The 17,870-nt window shown below is 43.8% G+C and overlaps 1 protein-coding gene across 1 annotated transcript; it reads right to left on the reverse strand.

Annotated features, from left to right (window-relative positions):
* On the reverse strand, positions 1-2,231 carry LOC128371030 (complement C1q-like protein 2). The gene is made up of 5 exons (XM_053331229.1): positions 2,124-2,231; positions 1,961-2,063; positions 1,517-1,579; positions 1,170-1,298; positions 1-427 (listed from the first exon to the last, which is right to left on the reverse strand). The coding sequence occupies exons 1-5, from the start codon at positions 2,196-2,198 to the stop codon at positions 147-149; spliced, it is 651 nt and encodes a 216-aa protein (XP_053187204.1). The 5' UTR covers positions 2,199-2,231; the 3' UTR covers positions 1-146.
* Positions 2,232-17,870: the final 15,639 nt, after the last annotated feature.

Below are 17,870 nucleotides of genomic sequence, written 5' to 3' on the forward strand. Positions count from 1 at the left end.
CATTCTTTTATTTCATATGTAGTTTGTTGCAGAGCAAAGTCAACACAGCAACAATGTGCATCCTTTCATATACACATGAACACTGTATGACTTGTTTATACACTATGCCAAACATTTGGGGGTAAATCAATTCTCATGTTTGAGTCTCACAGTGGAAAAAGCAGAAATCCGTTAAAGGTAGTATGATCTCTATTACTATCGTATACAGTACAAAAGGCAGGTAAAACCAGGTAGACCACATCCCCCTTTTCCAGCTGAATAACCAGTGAATTAGAAACACTTTCCAGGCCATTTGCACTGAAATTAAAACTGTCCAACACTCTCTTGTCATTGTGATAGAGATAAAAATCCCTGTATACGTTACTCCGGTTATCCATTGTAGTGAATGAGAAGTAGTAGGCTCCTCTGACTGGGGCTGTGAAGAGACCTGCAACAGAGGAGAAAATGAGTGAAGCTTTTTCCTGCTGTTGAACTACCTCTTCTCTGAGTTCAGTACGCTGTTGCTTCTCAATACTTTGGTCAGGCTGTTGTAAGTGGGTTTGTCTAATCTGAAGGAATAGTTGTTCAGTGCTCTTGCTTTGTTAACATCACGTTACTCAGCGACTGTATAGTCTGTAAAAGTTGAGAGCTCTCAGTTACACATTCAGTGAGTCAGTTTGCATCCCATAAGGTTTATAGAAAGTGATATAACAGAGAGATATAAGTGAGCACCTTAAAACAGAGCAAAAGCCTCTCAAAGCCTTTGCAGAACAAATCATTCTCTTGTGTTTTCTCTGTAACTCTGTAAATGTCTGTGCAAAGGTTTTGAAAAGGTTTCACAAAACTGCATAAACGACAAACTCACTTCATCATGAGAACCTGATCAGTCACCACATGAAATGTAATTACATAACACAAAATCACACACTGGCTTAAACCCTCTGAGAGGACACAGAGAACCTCCATTAAAAGTGTTATGATGGACTGTAAAAGGTCAAATGGGTGAAATCTTAAAAGGGCCAATTCAAAAAGTAATGTCTCCTCCTCAGAAAGTGTGCAGCTGGAGCCATAGTGGAGAAAAAAAGTCATTACAAAAGATGGAGTGAAAGCTGTAACAATGAATACATATTAAAATGAGTTCATTACATTATAATAGTTCATTTGTGTGTGTAGCAGAAAGAGGTGAGTACCTGTCTTTGGATTGTAGCCCTGACCAAAGTTGGTGAAGACTTTACTGAACTTCAGTGTGATGTCAGTATTGAAGGGTCCAATTAGTCCGTCATCAGTGAGACCAAGTGAGAACGCCACCTTTGGTTGGTCTGTGTGGATGTGAGAAGATTCAGATAGAGGGAAAAAATAGCTCCACTTATAAACAGTTGATGAACAAATTGTATTGTGGCTTCATAGAAACTGATGTTACTCTGATCCTGTTGCATTATGACTGTTTGAACGGAGCATGGAGCTTGTGTGAGACGGCAGTACAAGCAGGCTGATTACTGGATGAAGTTACTCTTTAATAATGATATAAACAGTTTACCTGCATTCTGTCTCTTGAGCTCCTCCACCTCGTTTTCACTGATTTTCAATCTGGTCATCATATCTGTAAACACATTCAACATTTTTATTTTAAAGGAGATAATCTACATAACTGTGTAGCTAATAAACTAGCAGCTGTGTAATTTGCAGCTTACTGCTGTTCTTAAAGATCGTGTAAAGTGAATTCAGACATTTTCTTCTAAACACATTAAATAGGTCATAAATGTATTTCTAAAAAAGGTGTAAAAAGCATTTCAACCATTTAGATTTGAATTGTGGAGCTAGGCTTCACAAACTGTGTTTCAACATTTCTGTGTTCAGGATTTAGTGATTAGCATAAACCCACCCCTGCTGCTGTAGAGGTAGAAATACATTCAGCACACACTCCTAAAAGTAATGTCTATGTGAACATTGCATGAATGTGTTGATCACTGTGTGAATGAACCTGTATTCTCCTGCTCCAGCTTCCTCAGCTCCACTCTGGTCATGTCTCTCAGCTCCTTCAGCTCAGCCCAGATGTCAGGGCTGATGTTGGTCTGATCACTGGTTGATTTGACACCCAGGATCTCAGACTGAATCTCCGTCTGAGTGATGTCATTCCCTGTCAGCCCTCCACTCTCACCCTGAGCCCCCGTCCAGTACAGACAGAGCAGCAACGCCAGAAAAGCTGCAGCACGCCTCATTGTGAAATATCACCTCTTTAGACAGGAGGATGCAGTCTGACACCACTCGGTCAGTTCCCGTCTTTATATCCACGTAGAACAGGTCACTGAACTGCTGTATGAGAATTAAACAGCTGTCTTTGATAACGAATGCAAAAATAGCACCAAAGATCCTTCAACACTAAAAGCAAACAACAAGTTAGAATCTTTTAAACCCATTGGCTGTGAAAGTTTGTAGAGTAAAGAGACGATAAGAGCAAAGTCAGTCATTAATAAATGTTTGTCTTCTCTTCCTTCTCCTCCCTCTTTTCCTTCCGTCCTTCCTTCCTTTTAATGGTCCGGCCCACATGAGATCAAATTGGGTGGTATGTGGCCCTTGAATGAAAATGAGTTTGACACCTCTGATCTCTGGTGATCATGGATGCAGAGTAGCAGTCACATGTATGCTATGTGGAGGAATGAAGTGATGCTGTTGTTGCTATGCTGGATTCTGATTAGCTAACGTGGGTTTGAGTTGCTCTTGACAACATATATACACAGGTTAGTGTAAACGGTGTGTAACCCTAACCCTAACTGGTGTCCACACAGTTTTCTTTGTAAATGGAGAGGATGAAATGTCCAGTTTTGAAAATAGCCGGGCACGTCTAAACGTAGTCTTAGTGTTATTGACCAGTTTTTGCTTTTTAGATTCTGAATGTCTGCCCTAGTGATTTTGGACTTCCTGGTTTCTGACTCTTGGACTGAATTAAACGGCTTGAGAACTCTTCATCCCCGTGTCCCGTCTCTGCATCTGAGTCCACTTGGTCTGTGGCTGATAGCTGTATGAGAATTAAACAGCTGTCTTTGATAACGGATGCAAAAATAACACCAAAGATCCTTCAACACTAAAACCAAACAACAAGTTAGAATCTTTCAAACCCATTGGTCATGAAAGTTTGTAGAGTAAAGAGACGATAAGAGCAAAGTCAGTCTTTTAGTTTTCATGTGTTTGTTTTTCCAGACTCTGCGGCTCTGTTTAACCTCTTAATACACGCCTCTATTTTTTATGTTGTTAGCCTAAATGACATGCCCAAGTTGTGAGCAGCACAGATCCCACATAGTTAGAGACTCAGAGATGTGTGTGGTATCAGTGGAAAGGAAACACTCTCAGGATTCTGTGTGATTCTGTGACTGACTGACAAAGAGTGGCAGAGGTTACAATGATGGGGTTGTGTCCTCGCCCATAGGTTTGCCTTTACAATGACATGTGTACAGACATTCAGGGACCTCTCAGTGGGATATAGACACAATGAGGTCACAGCCACAGGTCTTGGCTTCATGCAGTCCAAATTTGGAGTCAAAAGACCAAAAGATGAATTTTTCAGAGTTATCTTTCAACAGGTATGTCCATGCGTTTTCCTCAGGTCCTTTTTGGAGACTCCAAATGGACACTTGGTTACCAAAGCTGTATAACCACAATCAAACACCTATAACTACAACCCCTTTGCCTACAATCAAAATCTTGGTCTCTAATGAAAGCTGACACCTTATTATTATTATTATTATATATTATATTATATATATATATATATATACATTTTGGCCTCCCTGATTTTATATGTGACGATAAAGCAGGGTATGCATTAGGGCGTGGCTACGTCCTGATTGACAGGTTGATTGACCAATGTACTCAAGATCCAGCCCTCGTAACCATAGCAACCTCCCCGCTCCGCCCATGGCCCCGCCTCATGCCCATATAAGTAGAATCCGTGTTTTTATTTTTCCCAGAATGCACCTGAAATTTTCAAGATGGCGCTGCCTAGATTAGAAACTATTGGCTTCCGAGCAGCAATCCACAAACCAATGGGTGACGTCATAGATGTTACGTCCATTTCTTTTATACAGTCTATGATACACACACACACACACACACACGATACTTACTAGATGAGCTCATTCTTAGTTTGGCTCTTCACAGGAGTTTTAGAAATGTTGGCGTAATGCTAACTTAAGTCTGTCCATTGTCTGAATGAGTGAGCTGAAAATAGCACGTTGCTGCTCCAGAAGTGCTACAAACTTCTTCCATTAGAATAAAAACAGGTTGTCAGATACTTTTTAATCACATAGAAAAGTCGACACGCGGGCTCTTTAAGATTAAAGGTGGTTGTTTTGCTCGCTGACGTAAAGAAAGTCACATTTGACTTTGACGACAATTACAGTCTTCGCCTTTTTCCACGACTGGTGCGAGTCAGCCGGCTTTGTCTCCGAGTGCAAGGCAAACAAACCCATTTGATGAAGTTAATTATACATCACACACACAAACACACACACACACACGCACACACACACACACACACACACACACACTTCGAGGCAGCCTGTAATTGTTCAGTCCGCCTTTACCCAGCAGACAGTTGTGCACTTCCACAGATATAAAAGTTGTATGACTGCGAGAGTCGCCGCCAGTCATACGATAGTTGTTAGAAGAGTTTCTTTTAAAGCCGAGCCGAGAGGGAAACGTGCGTGTGCTGTTGTGACCCGTCTGTAAACTTATGAAATATTAACACGCCTTCTAGTCGTCCCTCATCATCCTCTACAGCAGAAGGAAGGAAAGACAGGCAAAAGGAAGGAGGGAAGAAAGGTAGGAAAGACAGATGGAAGGAAGGAAGGAAGAAAGGAAGAAAATAAGAAGGGAAGGAAGGAAAGAGGCAAAAGGAAGGAGGGAAGAAAGGTAGGAAAGACAGGTGGAATAAGGTAGGTGGGAGGGAGGAAAGAAGGAAGGAGGAAGGGAAGGAAGGAAATAGGCAAAAGGAAGGAGGGAAGAAAGGTAGGAAAGACAGATGGAATAAGGTAGGTGGGAGGGAGGAAAGAAGGAAGGAGGAAGGAGGGAAGGAAGGCAGGAAGGAAGGACAGACAGATGGAAGAAAGGAAGGAAGGAAATAAGAAGGGAAGGTAGGAAAGACAGGCAAATGGAAGGAGAAAGGTAGGAAGGACAGATGGAAGAAAGGGAGGGAAGAAAGGAAGGAAATTAGAAGGGAAGGAAGGAAAGACAGGCAAAAGGAAGGAAGGAAGAAAGGTAGGAAAGACAGGCAAAAGGAAGGAGAAAGGTAGGAAGGACAGATGGAAGGAAGGAAGGAAGGAAGGAAGGACAGATGGAAGAAAGGGAGGGAAGAAAGGAAGGGAATAAGAAGGGAAGGAAGGAAAGTGGCAAAAGGAAGGAGGGAAGAAAGGTAGGAAAGACAGATGGAAGGAAGGACAAAAGGAAGGGAGGAAGGACAGATGGAAGGAAGAAAGGAAAGAAGAAACAAAGAAAGGATAAAAGGAAGGTAGGAAGGAAAGATGGAAGGAAGGAAAAGAACAGTGGGCCGGACTGCACCCATCGCCGAGAGGGAAACGTGCGTGTGCCGTTGTGACCCATCTGTAAACTTATGAAATATTAACACACGCCTTCTAGTCGTCCCTCATCATCCTCTACAGCAGAGGAGTCAAACTCATTTTCATTCAAGGGCCACATACAGACCAGGTTGATCTCATGTGGGCCAGATCATTAAAAAGATGGAAGGAAGGAAGGAAGGAAGGAAGGAAGGAAGGAAGGAAGGAAGGAAATAAGAAATAAGGTAGGTGGGAGGGAGGAAAGAAGGAAGGAGGAAGGGAAGGAAGGTAGGAAAGACAGATGGAAGAAAGGAAAGAAGGAAATAAGAAGGGAAGGAAGGAAAGACAGGCAAAAGGAAGGAGGGAAGAAAGGTAGGAAAGACAGATGGAAGGAAGAACAAAAGGAAGAAAGTAAGGAAGGAAGGACGGAAGGAAGGAAGGAAGGAAGGACAGACAGATGGAAGAAAGGACGGAAGGAAATAAGAAGGGAAGGAAGGAAAGACAGGCAAAAGGAAGGAAGGAAGAAAGGTAGGAAAGACAGATGGAAGGAAGGACAAAAGGAAGAAAGTAAGGAAGGAAGGACGGAAGGAAGGAAGGAAGGAAGGACAGACAGATGGAAGAAAGGAAGGAAGGAAATAAGAAGGGAAGGAAGGAAAGACAGGCAAAAGGAAGGAGGGAAGAAAGGTAGGAAAGACAGATGGAAGGACGGACAAAAGGAAGAAAGTAAGAAAGGAAGGACGGAAGGAAGGAAGGACAGACAGATGGAAGAAAGGAAGGAAGGAAATAAGAAGGGAAGGAAGGAAAGACAGGCAAAAGGAAGGAGGGAAGAAAGGTAGGAAAGACAGATGGAAGGAAGGACAAAAGGAAGAAAGTAAGGAAGGAAGGACGGAAGGAAGGAAGGAAGGAAGGACAGACAGATGGAAGAAAGGAAGGAAGGAAATAAGAAGGGAAGGAAGGAAAGACAGGCAAAAGGAAGGAGGGAAGAAAGGTAGGAAAGACAGATGGAAGGAAGGACAAAAGGAAGAAAGTAAGGAAGGAAGGAAGGAAGGAAGGAAGGACAGACAGATGGAAGAAAGGAAGGAAGGAAATAAGAAGGGAAGGAAGGAAAGACAGGCAAAAGGAAGGAGGGAAGAAAGGTAGGAAAGACAGATGGAAGGACGGACAAAAGGAAGAAAGTAAGGAAGGAAGGACGGAAGGAAGGAAGGACAGACAGATGGAAGAAAGGAAGGAAGGAAATAAGAAGGGAAGGAAGGAAAGACAGGCAAAAGGAAGGAGGGAAGAAAGGTAGGAAAGACAGATGGAAGGAAGGACAAAAGGAAGAAAGTAAGGAAGGAAGGACGGAAGGAAGGAAGGAAGGAAGGACAGACAGATGGAAGAAAGGAAGGAAGGAAATAAGAAGGGAAGGAAGGAAAGACAGGCAAAAGGAAGGAGGGAAGAAAGGTAGGAAAGACAGATGGAAGGAAGGACAAAAGGAAGAAAGTAAGGAAGGAAGGAAGGAAGGAAGGAAGGAAGGACAGACAGATGGAAGAAAGGAAGGAAGGAAATAAGAAGGGAAGGAAGGAAAGACAGGCAAAAGGAAGGAGGGAAGAAAGGTAGGAAAGACAGATGAAAGGAAGGACAAAAGGAAGGAAGGAAGGACAAATGGAAGAAAGGGAGGGAAGAAAGGAAGGAAATAAGAAGGGAAGGAAGGAAAGACAGGCAAAAGGAAGGAAGGAAGAAAGGTAGGAAAGACAGATGGAAGGAAGGACAAAAGGAAGAAAGTAAGGAAGGAAGGACGGAAGGAAGGAAGGAAGGAAGGAAGGAAGGAAGGAAGGAAGGACAGACAGATGGAAGAAAGGAAGGAAGGAAATAAGAAGGGAAGGAAGGAAAGACAGGCAAAAGGAAGGAGGGAAGAAAGGTAGGAAAGACAGATGGAAGGAAGGACAAAAGGAAGGGAGGAAGGACAAATGGAAGAAAGGGAGGGAAGAAAGGAAGGAAATAAGAAGGGAAGGAAGGAAAGACAGGCAAAAGGAAGGAAGGAAGAAAGGTAGGAAAGACAGATGGAAGGAAGGACAAAAGGAAGAAAGTAAGGAAGGAAGGAAGGACGGAAGGAAGGAAGGAAGGAAGGAAGGAAGGAAGGAAGGACAGACAGATGGAAGAAAGGAAGGAAGGAAATAAGAAGGGAAGGAAGGAAAGACAGGCAAAAGGAAGGAGGGAAGAAAGGTAGGAAAGACAGATGGAAGGAAGGACAAAAGGAAGGGAGGAAGGACAGATTGAAGGAAGAAAGGAAAGAAGAAACAAAAAAAAGGATAAAAGGAAGGTAGGAAGGAAAGATGGAAGGAAGGAAAAGAACACAGGAAGGAAAGTGGGCCGAGTGAGAAGTTACAGAGATCAGCCATAAAGTCCTGGGACGTAGAGCAGGGGTGTCAAACATGCGGCCCGCGGGCCAGAACCGGCCCGCCGATGGGTGCAGTCCGGCCCACTTTCCTTCCTGTGTTCTTCCATCTGTCATTAATACCTTTCTTCCCTCCTTCCTTTTGACTGTCTTTCCTTCTTTCCCTTCTTATTTCCTTCCTTTCTTCCCTCCCTTTCTTCCATCTGTCCTTTCTTCCTTCCTTTCTTCCATCTGTCTTTCCTACCTTTCTTCCCTCCTTCCTTTTGCCTCTTTCCTTCCTTCCCTTCTTATTTCCTTCCTTTCTTCCCTCCCTTTCTTCTTTCCTTCCTTCCTTCCTTCCATCTGTCTTTCCTACCTTTCTTCCCTCCTTCCTTTTGCCTGTCTTTCCTTCCTTCCTTTCTTCCATCTGTCTGTCTGTCCTTCCTTCCTGCCTTCCTTCCTTCCCTTCCTCCTTCCTTCTTTCCTCCCTCCCACCTACCTTATTCCATCTGTCTTTCCTACCTTTCTTCCCTCCTTCCTTTTGCCTCTTTCCTTCCTTCCCTTCTTATTTCCTTTCTTCCCTCCTTCCTTTTGCCACTTTCCTTCCTTCCCTTCTTATTTCCTTCCTTTCTTCCTTCCTTCCATCTGTCTTTCCTACCTTTCTTCCCTCCTTCCTTTTGCCTGTCTTTTCTTCCTTCCCTTCTTATTTCCTTCCTTCCTTTCTTCCATCTGTCTGTCCTTCCTTCCTTCCTTCCTTCCTTCCTTCCTTCCTTCCTTCCTTCCATCCTTCCTTCCTTCCTTACTTTCTTCCTTTTGTCCTTCCTTCCATCTGTCTTTCCTTCCTTTCTTCCCTCCCTTTCTTCCTTCCTTCCTTCCATCTGTCTTTCCTACCTTTCTTCCCTCCTTCCTTTTGCCTGTCTTTCCTTCCTTCCCTTCTTATTTCCTTCCTTCCTTTCTTCCATCTGTCTGTCCTTCCTTCCTTCCTTCCTTACTTTCTTCCTTTTGTCCTTCCTTCCATCTGTCTTTCCTACCTTTCTTCCCTCCTTCCTTTTGCCTGTCTTTCCTTCCTTCCCTTCTTATTTCCTTCCTTCCTTCCTTCCATCTGTCTGTCCTTCCTTCCTTCCTTCCTTCCTTCCTTCCTTCCTTCCTTCCATCCTTCCTTCCTTCCTTACTTTCTTCCTTTTGTCCTTCCTTCCATCTGTCTTTCCTTCCTTTCTTCCCTCCCTTTCTTCCTTCCTTCCTTCCATCTGTCTTTCCTACCTTTCTTCCCTCCTTCCTTTTGCCTGTCTTTCCTTCCTTCCCTTCTTATTTCCTTCCTTCCTTTCTTCCATCTGTCTGTCCTTCCTTCCTTCCTTCCTTCCGTCCTTCCTTCCTTACTTTCTTCCTTTTGTCCTTCCTTCCATCTGTCTTTCCTACCTTTCTTCCCTCCTTCCTTTTGCCTGTCTTTCCTTCCTTCCCTTCTTATTTCCTTCCTTCCTTTCTTCCATCTGTCTGTCCTTCCTTCCTTCCTTCCTTCCTTCCTTCTGTCCTTCCTTCCTTACTTTCTTCCTTTCGTCCTTCCTTCCATCTGTCTTTCCTACCTTTCTTCCCTCCTTCCTTTTGCCTGTCTTTCCTTCCTTCCCTTCTTATTTCCTTCCTTCCTTTCTTCCATCTGTCTGTCCTTCCTTCCTTCCTTTCTTCCTTTCGTCCTTCCTTCCATCTGTCTTTCCTACCTTTCTTCCCTCCTTCCTTTTGCCTGTCTTTCCTTCCTTCCCTTCTTATTTCCTTCCTTTCTTCCCTCCCTTTCTTCCTTCCTTCCTTCCATCTGTCTTTCCTACCTTTCTTCCCTCCTTCCTTTTGCCTGTCTTTCCTTCCTTCCCTTCTTATTTCCTTCCTTCCTTTCTTCCATCTGTCTGTCCTTCCTTCCTTCCTTCCTTCCGTCCTTCCTTCCTTACTTTCTTCCTTTTGTCCTTCCTTCCATCTGTCTTTCCTTCCTTTCTTCCCTCCTTCCTTTTGCCTGTCTTTCCTTCCTTCCCTTCTTATTTCCTTCCTTCCTTTCTTCCATCTGTCTGTTCTTCCTTCCTTCCTTCCTTCCGTCCTTCCTTCCTTACTTCCTTTCTTTTGTCCTTCCTTCCATCTGTCTTTCCTACCTTTCTTCCCTCCTTCCTTTTGCCTGTCTTTCCTTCCTTCCCTTCTTATTTCTTTCCTTCCTTTCTTCCATCTGTCTGTCCTTCCTTCCTTCCTTCCTTTTGTCCTTCCTTCCATCTGTCTTTCTTCCGTCCTTCCTTTTGCCTCTTTCCTTCCTTCCCTTCTTATTTCCTTCCTTTCTTCCCTCCCTTTCTTCCATCTGTCCTTCCTTACTTTCTTCCTTTTGTCCTTCCTTCCATCTGTCTTTCCTACCTTTCTTCCCTCCTTCCTTTTGCCTCTTTCCTTCCTTCCCTTCTTATTTCCTTCCTTTCTTCCCTCCCTTTCTTCCTTCCTTCCTTCCATCTGTCTTTCCTACCTTTCTTCCCTCCTTCCTTTTGCCTGTCTTTCCTTCCTTCCCTTCTTATTTCCTTCCTTCCTTTCTTCCATCTGTCTGTCCTTCCTTCCTTCCTTCCTTCCGTCCTTCCTTCCTTACTTTCTTCCTTTTGTCCTTCCTTCCATCTGTCTTTCCTTCCTTTCTTCCCTCCTTCCTTTTGCCTGTCTTTCCTTCCTTCCCTTCTTATTTCCTTCCTTCCTTTCTTCCATCTGTCTGTTCTTCCTTCCTTCCTTCCTTCCATCCTTCCTTCCTTACTTCCTTTCTTTTGTCCTTCCTTCCATCTGTCTTTCCTACCTTTCTTCCCTCCTTCCTTTTGCCTGTCTTTCCTTCCTTCCCTTCTTATTTCTTTCCTTCCTTTCTTCCATCTGTCTGTCCTTCCTTCCTTCCTTCCTTTTGTCCTTCCTTCCATCTGTCTTTCTTCCGTCCTTCCTTTTGCCTCTTTCCTTCCTTCCCTTCTTATTTCCTTCCTTTCTTCCCTCCCTTTCTTCCATCTGTCCTTCCTTACTTTCTTCCTTTTGTCCTTCCTTCCATCTGTCTTTCCTACCTTTCTTCCCTCCTTCCTTTTGCCTCTTTCCTTCCTTCCCTTCTTATTTCCTTCCTTTCTTCCCTCCCTTTCTTCCATCTGTCCTTCCTTCCTTCCTTCTGTCCTTCCTTCCATCTGTCTTTCCTACCTTTCTTCCCTCCTTCCTTTTGCCTGTCTTTCCTTCCTTCCCTTCTTATTTCCTTCCTTCCTTTCTTCCATCTGTCTGTCCTTCCTTCCTGCCTTCCTTCCTTCTTTCCTCCCTCCCACCTACCTTATTTCTTATTTCCTTCCTTTCTTCCTTTCTTTCTTCCTTCCTTACTTCTGTCCTTCTTTTTATCGGCGGGCCGCTGCTGCTGCCTCCTTTTCTTTCTTTTTTTCTTCTTCTTCTTTTTTTCTTTTTTAAGCTGCTGTTGAAGGACGGTGTTAAAGGTGTGTTGACAGTCACTCTCCAGGAGGATAGAAAAGCCTCCGTATAACACCTGCCTGCGAAAGCAATAACGGGGGAGAAGACGGATCTCATCACTTGGTGGTCTCAGCTGATATTTATTCTGTTCACCCCCCTCCTACCTTTCTTCCCTCCTTCCTTTTGCCTGTCTTTCCTTCCTTCCCTTCTTATTTCCTTCCTTCCTTTTTTCCATCTGTCTGTCCTTCCTTCCTTCCTTCCTTCCGTCCTTCCTTCCTTACTTTCTTCCTTTTGTCCTTCCTTCCATCTGTCTTTCCTACCTTTCTTCCCTCCTTCCTTTTGCCTCTTTCCTTCCTTCCCTTCTTATTTCCTTCCTTTCTTCCATCTGTCCTTCCTTCCTTCCTTTTGTCCTTCCTTCCATCTGTCTTTCCTACCTTTCTTCCCTCCTTCCTTTTGCCTGTCTTTCCTTCCTTCCCTTCTTATTTCTTTCCTTCCTTTCTTCCATCTGTCTGTCCTTCCACACCCCCCCCCCCCCCCCCCCGTGTGAGGCGGGAGGTCGGCCAGTTGAAGGCCTGAGTGGTTTTTGGAGAAGCTGCCTGTGGAGACGTTTCACTCGGCAGGGAGTTAATGTCCAGGTAAGGTGTTGTTGGTGACTCAGCAGAGAGGTGGGAGGTAGAAATGAATGTTTATGTAGGTTTTATATGATATTAGGGTTCTAGTGATGCAGATTTATTACTATGATGTCATGAATTAACAGGAAAGACCCTTGAGTTATTAACCCTTGTGTCGTCCTACTGGGTCAAATTGACCCCGTCTGTTTTGACCGTTCCTTTTGTCCTCCCTCCCTCCTTCTCTCTTTCTTTCCTTCCTTCTTTCCTTCCTCCCTCCCTCCTTCTCTCTTTCTTTCCTCCCTTCTTTCCTTTCCTTCCTGCCTCCCTCCTTCTTTCCTTCCTTCCTTCCTTCCTCCCTCCCTCCTTCTCTCTTTCTTTCCTTCCTTCTTTCCTTCCTGCCTCCCTCCTTCTTTCATTCCTTCCTTCTTTCCTTCCTGCCTCCCTCCTTCTTTCATTCCTTCCTTCTTTCCTTCCTGCCTCCCTCCTTCTTTCCTTCCTTCCTTCCTCCCTCCCTCCTTCTCTCTTCTTTGATCCCCCTACCTTCCTCCTTCCTTTTTTCCTCCCTCCCTCCTTCTCTCTTTCTTTCCTCCCTTCCTTCTTTCCTTTCTCCCTCCCTCCCTCCTTCTTTCCCTCCCTCCCTCCTTCTCTCTTTCTTTCCTTCCTTCCTCCCTCCCTCCTTCTCTCTTTCTTTGATCCCCCTTCCTTCCTGCCTCCCTCCTTCTTTCCTTCCTTCCTCCCTCCCTCCTTCTCTCTTTCTTTGATCCCCCTACCTTCCTCCCTTCCTTTTTTCCTTCCTCCCTCCTACCTTCCTTCTTTCCTCTGTCCTTCCTTCCTTTCCTCCCTCCCTTCCTTCTCCCTCATTTCCCTCCTTCTTCCTCCCTTCCTTCCTCCTTTCCTTCCTTCCTCCCACATTTCCTTCCGTCTTCCTCCCTTCCATCCTTCCTTCCCCTTCTTCCTCCCTTCCTTCCTTGACTCAAGGACAACAGGAGGGTTAGTCGTCCCAGTAAGCTTTGTTAATGTTACTAAATCCACCTGTGCACGAAAAAATAAAGTTCAATAATCATCGACTCTGCAGCCTTTAACCCTCACATACAGTTCAGGGTCAAATTTGACCCCTAAAAACAACCCGAATACTTTTTTATTTTAGCTTTAAATGTTGGCAACTTGTCCTAATGTGATGGTTTGACTGTTTATAAAGCATAAAGTGTAAATTATCACTATCATTATCTAATCATAACCCTATTATCACAAGTTTGACACTTATTTTTTGGACATATGGTCAATAAGCCTCATTTAAATGAAATTATACCTTATTTTTGAGTTAACACCTGTTGTCCTCTTGGGTCAAAATTGACTTGAGAGAGTTTTAAGAGTTTTGAGTTTTGAGTTTGTTTTTGCAAGGGATGTATAATGTTTCACTGGTTTGGTGTGTAGAGGTTTGCAAAAAAAAAAATAGCCTATAGTTTCAAAGATAATGAGTATTTCTACACTGCTGTAGTACTAGCTGGTGAACATAGTGGAGCGTTTAGCAGCTAAAGAGTCTAAAGATATTTCCCTCAGGAGCTGGTAGAGAGTAAAAAACAAGAGCCAAAAGAGAGTGAATATTGGACTTATTGCAGCTCTATTGCAGCTCGATTGCAGCTCTATTGCAGATCTATTGCCGATCTATAGCAGCTATATTGCAGCTATATTGCAGCTATATCGCAGCTCTATGTCAGCTCTATGTCAGCTCTATTGCCGCTCTATTGCAGCTATATTTCTGCTCTATTGCAGCTCTATTGCAGCTATATTGCCGCTCTATTTCAGCTCTATTGCAGCTCTATTGTTGCTCTATTGCCGCTCTATTGCAGCTCTATTGCAGCTATATTGCCGCTCTATTTCAGCTATATTTCTGCTCTATTGCAGCTCTATTTCAGCTCTATTGCCGCTCTATTGTTGCTCTATTGCCGCTCTATTGCAGCTCTATTGCAGCTATATTGCCGCTCTATTTCAGCTCTATTGCAGCTATATTTCTGCTCTATTGCAGCTCTATTTCAGCTCTATTGCCGCTCTATTGCCGCTCTTTTGCAGCTATATTTCTGCTCTATTGCAGCTCTATTGTTGCTCTATTGCTGCTATATTGCAGCTCTATTGCAGCTCAATTGCAGCTCTATTGCAGCTAAATTGCCGCTCTATTCAGCTCTATTGCAGCTATATTGCTGCTCTATTTCCGTTCTAGTGCAGCTCTATTGCAGCTCAATTGCGCTTTATTGCTGCTCTATCGCAGCTCTATTGCTGCTCTATTGCAGCTCTTGCCACTCTATTGCTGCTCTATTGTCGCTCTATTTCTGCTCTAGTGCAGCTGTATTGCCGCTCAATTGCAGGTCTACTGTCACTCTATTGTGGACCCCAGGAAGAATAGTCTTCATCTCTATGAAGACTTATACAATAGGATACAATAAACAATATTCCCGCTCTATTGCAGCTCTCACTGTCTGTAAAAAGCTGAAGAGCACAGACACTGACCCAAAAACCTAAACTATGAACTAAAATAGCTTTTTCTTTTTTGTTGTACTACAGGCAGCGTCTTTTACATTTTTCATGTAATTAAAGGTTAAAATGACCCCAAAAAAACACATCAGCTTTAAATGTTCTCAAAGCTGCGATCTGTGAGTTCACACACTTTATAGATGATGACCACTTTGTTTGCGTTTAACCTTGAGTTCAGCTGAAGTTCACTTCACGGTATTTTAGCACCATATGGAGGAAACAGACTTGTGCAGAGATGAAACCTGCCTGCAGGCACTTCTGTGCTTCTGTTATTTGTAATTTGCATAAATTATTCCTCTTCCTTAAAAATCCTGTTTAGACCGGGCATGATGTCCTCGCCACCACAAGTATTTTTACCTCACATCGTTTCTCTCTCTCTCTCTCTCTCTCTTTCTCTCTCTCTCTCTTTCTCCCTCGCAGCGTGTTTATCAGTGATCTTAACTATCTGATCTCTGAGATGAATCAATAAGATATGTAAATAAGCTTTATGCAAATGAAGACAGGCGTGGGTGTTTGTAAGAGAGAAGAAGAAGAAGAAGAAGAAGAAGAAGAAGAAGAAGAAGAAGGAGGTGAGAGTAGTGTTGGTGTTGTTTTTTTTTTTTTTTTTTAGGGGAAGTCTGGAGCGCCATCAGACCGCCAGGCTTATTAATCTCTTGCGCTTCAGTGACACAGTGTGACTCCTCATCTTCACGCTGCCTGCTGCTCCCCCCCCCACCTCACCCGCACCCCACCCCCCCACCCACCTTCCTCCCAAATTACAGTCGGTAATCTGTTTGGCACTTAGACGAGTTACAGAAGAGAAAGGAAAATAAAATAAATATAAATTACTCTTTACTGTTGTCCTCGAGTCAAGGAAGGAAAGGAGGAAGGAAGAAAAGAAGAAAGGAGGAGGGGAAGGAAGGATGGTAGGAGGGAAGAAAGGAAGGAAGAAAAGAAGGAAAGGAGGAGGGGAAGGAAGGATGGTAGGAGGGAGGAAGGAAGGAAGGAGGGAAAGAAGAAAGGAAGGAAAGAAAGGAGGAAGCAAGGATGACAGGAGGGAGGGAGGAAGGAAGGAGGGAAAGAGGAAAGGAAGGAAAAGAGGAGGAAAGGAAGGATGGTAGGACGGAGGGAGGAAAAAAAGAAAGAAAGGAAGGAAAGGAAAGGTGGAAGGAAGGAAGGAGGAAAGGAGTAAGGAGGGAGGGAAGGAGGAAAAGAGGACGGAGGTAAGGAGAGAAGGAAGGAAGTAGGGAGAGAAGGAAGTGAGGAAAGAAGTATGGAAGGAGGAAGAAGCAAAGAAAGAGGGAAGGAGGGGAAGAATGAAGGAAAAATTAAAGAAAGAGGGGGTAAGTAAGGAAGGAAGGAACAGTCAAAAGAGAGATGGGGTCAATTTGACCCGGGAGGACGACAAGAGAGTTAAAAAAACAAAACACAACAGGAAACAGGTTCACAGAAGAAATAAAGATTTTTTTATTAGGTGTTTGGCACTGATAAGCTCACACACACACACACACACACACACACACACACACACACACACACACACACACATATACACTTCTTTCTGGAATTAAATAGACATATCTGGATATAACATTTTGTATTTAGATGTACATTAAGTTAAATAATCTAAAAATATAGCGTGACACGTCAAAATAAAAGACTGTACAAAGCAGAGAGAGAGAGAGAGACATAGAGAGAGAGAGAGAGAGAGAGAGAGAGAGAGAGAGAGAGAGAGAGAGAGACATAGACCCAGAGAGAGAGAGAGAGAGAGAGGGAGAGAGAGAGATGAGAGAGGAGAGAGAGAGAGAGAGAGACATAGACCCAGAGAAAGAGAGAGAGACATAGACCCAGAGAGAGAGAGAGAGAGAGAGAGAGAGAGAGAGACAGAGAGAGAGACATAGACCCAGAGAAAGAGAGAGAGACATAGACCCAGAGAGAGAGAAAGAGACAGAGAGAGAGAGAGAGAGAGAGAGAGAGAGAGAGAGACAGACCCAGAGAGAGAGAGAGAGAGAGAGACCAAGAGAGAGAGAGAGACAGTAGACCCAGAAAGAGAGAGAGAGCGAGAGAGAGAGAGAGAGACATAGACCCAGAAAGAGAGAGAGCGAGAGAGAGAGAGAGAGACATAGACCCAGAGAGAGAGAGAGAGAGAGAGAGAGAGAGACAGAAGAATAAATATATAATGTTACAAAAACATCTGGTTGGATATCTGATAGTCTCTCCTCCTCCTCTTCCTCTTCCTCCTCTCTTCTTCCTCCGCCACAGAGAGAGAGAGAGAGAGAGAGAGAGAGAGAGAGAGAGGTAGATATCGCTCCTCTTTTGTTTTTGTGTGTCAAAAAAAGCGAGAAACAGTCACTCAAAAAAATAAAAAATAAAAAAGATGGTAATTCATCGACACACAGCTGGATCCGTCTGCTCCACACGGCAAAAAGTTAAAAAGGAAACATCTCTCTCTCTTTTTATTTTTATACTTATTAAAGAAAACGTTCATTTCTTGTTTTAGTATGAAGATAATCGTCTTTCTTTCTTTCTGAAGCAGCTTTTTTCTGCTTATATAAAGTCTTTTTTCTTTTTCCCCCTCTCCCCTTTCTCTCCTCTCTCTCTCTCTTTCTCTCTCCTTCTCCCACTGAAGCCAAATGTCTGCTTGGTTGAAAGTCTGTTTCCTGATGTTTTTCTGTCTTTATTTCCTGTTCCTGTGTTTGTCCAGGCAGCTGCCATGTGTGTGTCGCCCCCTCCTCTTCCTCCTCCTCCTCTTCTCCTCCTCTTCTGCATCCTCCTCTGGCTGCAGGAAAAGAAGTGATGACTCTTTAACCTTAACATCTCTCTCTTTCTCTCTCTCTCTCTTTTTTTTGTGGTTGTTTTTAACTTTAGAGTTCAAGGTAAGAAAGTTAAAAAAAAAAAGTCACCACTTCCTTCATCGCCCCGCCACAATAAAACGTCCTTTTTTGCATTTTTTCTGTCTTTCTTTCTCTTTTTTTTATTTTAATGGTTTGAACTTGAGTGTGAAGCGTAACAGGCGCAGCAGGGGCGAGAGAGAGAGGGGGGGGGGGTACAGAGGTGCTGCTGGCAAACTACGAGGTCATCACACACACACACACACACACACACACACACACACACACCCACAAAAGAGCGGCACAACTCCAATAGAAGCCATAAAGATATACACAAATGGGTTTTTTTTGGGGGGGTGGGGGTGAGGGTGGGTGGTGGTGAGGGTGGGGGGGGTGTTTTGTTGTTAAGGGAAGCAGGTCACCTTCCCTTCTTGCTGTGCTTTGGGCACGAGCTTCACTTCATAGAGAAACTTCTGCAGTTTAAAGGAGTCGGGGGGGCGAGTGCTGCTTTATTAGTGCAAAAAATAGTTGAAAATCATCCCAAGGCTTCTTCATCATCTTCATCTTCATCGTCATCATCATCTTCAATCGTCGTCGTCGTCTCTCTGTGGAT

Source organism: Scomber japonicus, chromosome 13 (genome assembly GCF_027409825.1).
Source record: "Scomber japonicus isolate fScoJap1 chromosome 13, fScoJap1.pri, whole genome shotgun sequence".
Lineage (NCBI taxonomy): Eukaryota > Metazoa > Chordata > Actinopteri > Scombriformes > Scombridae > Scomber > Scomber japonicus.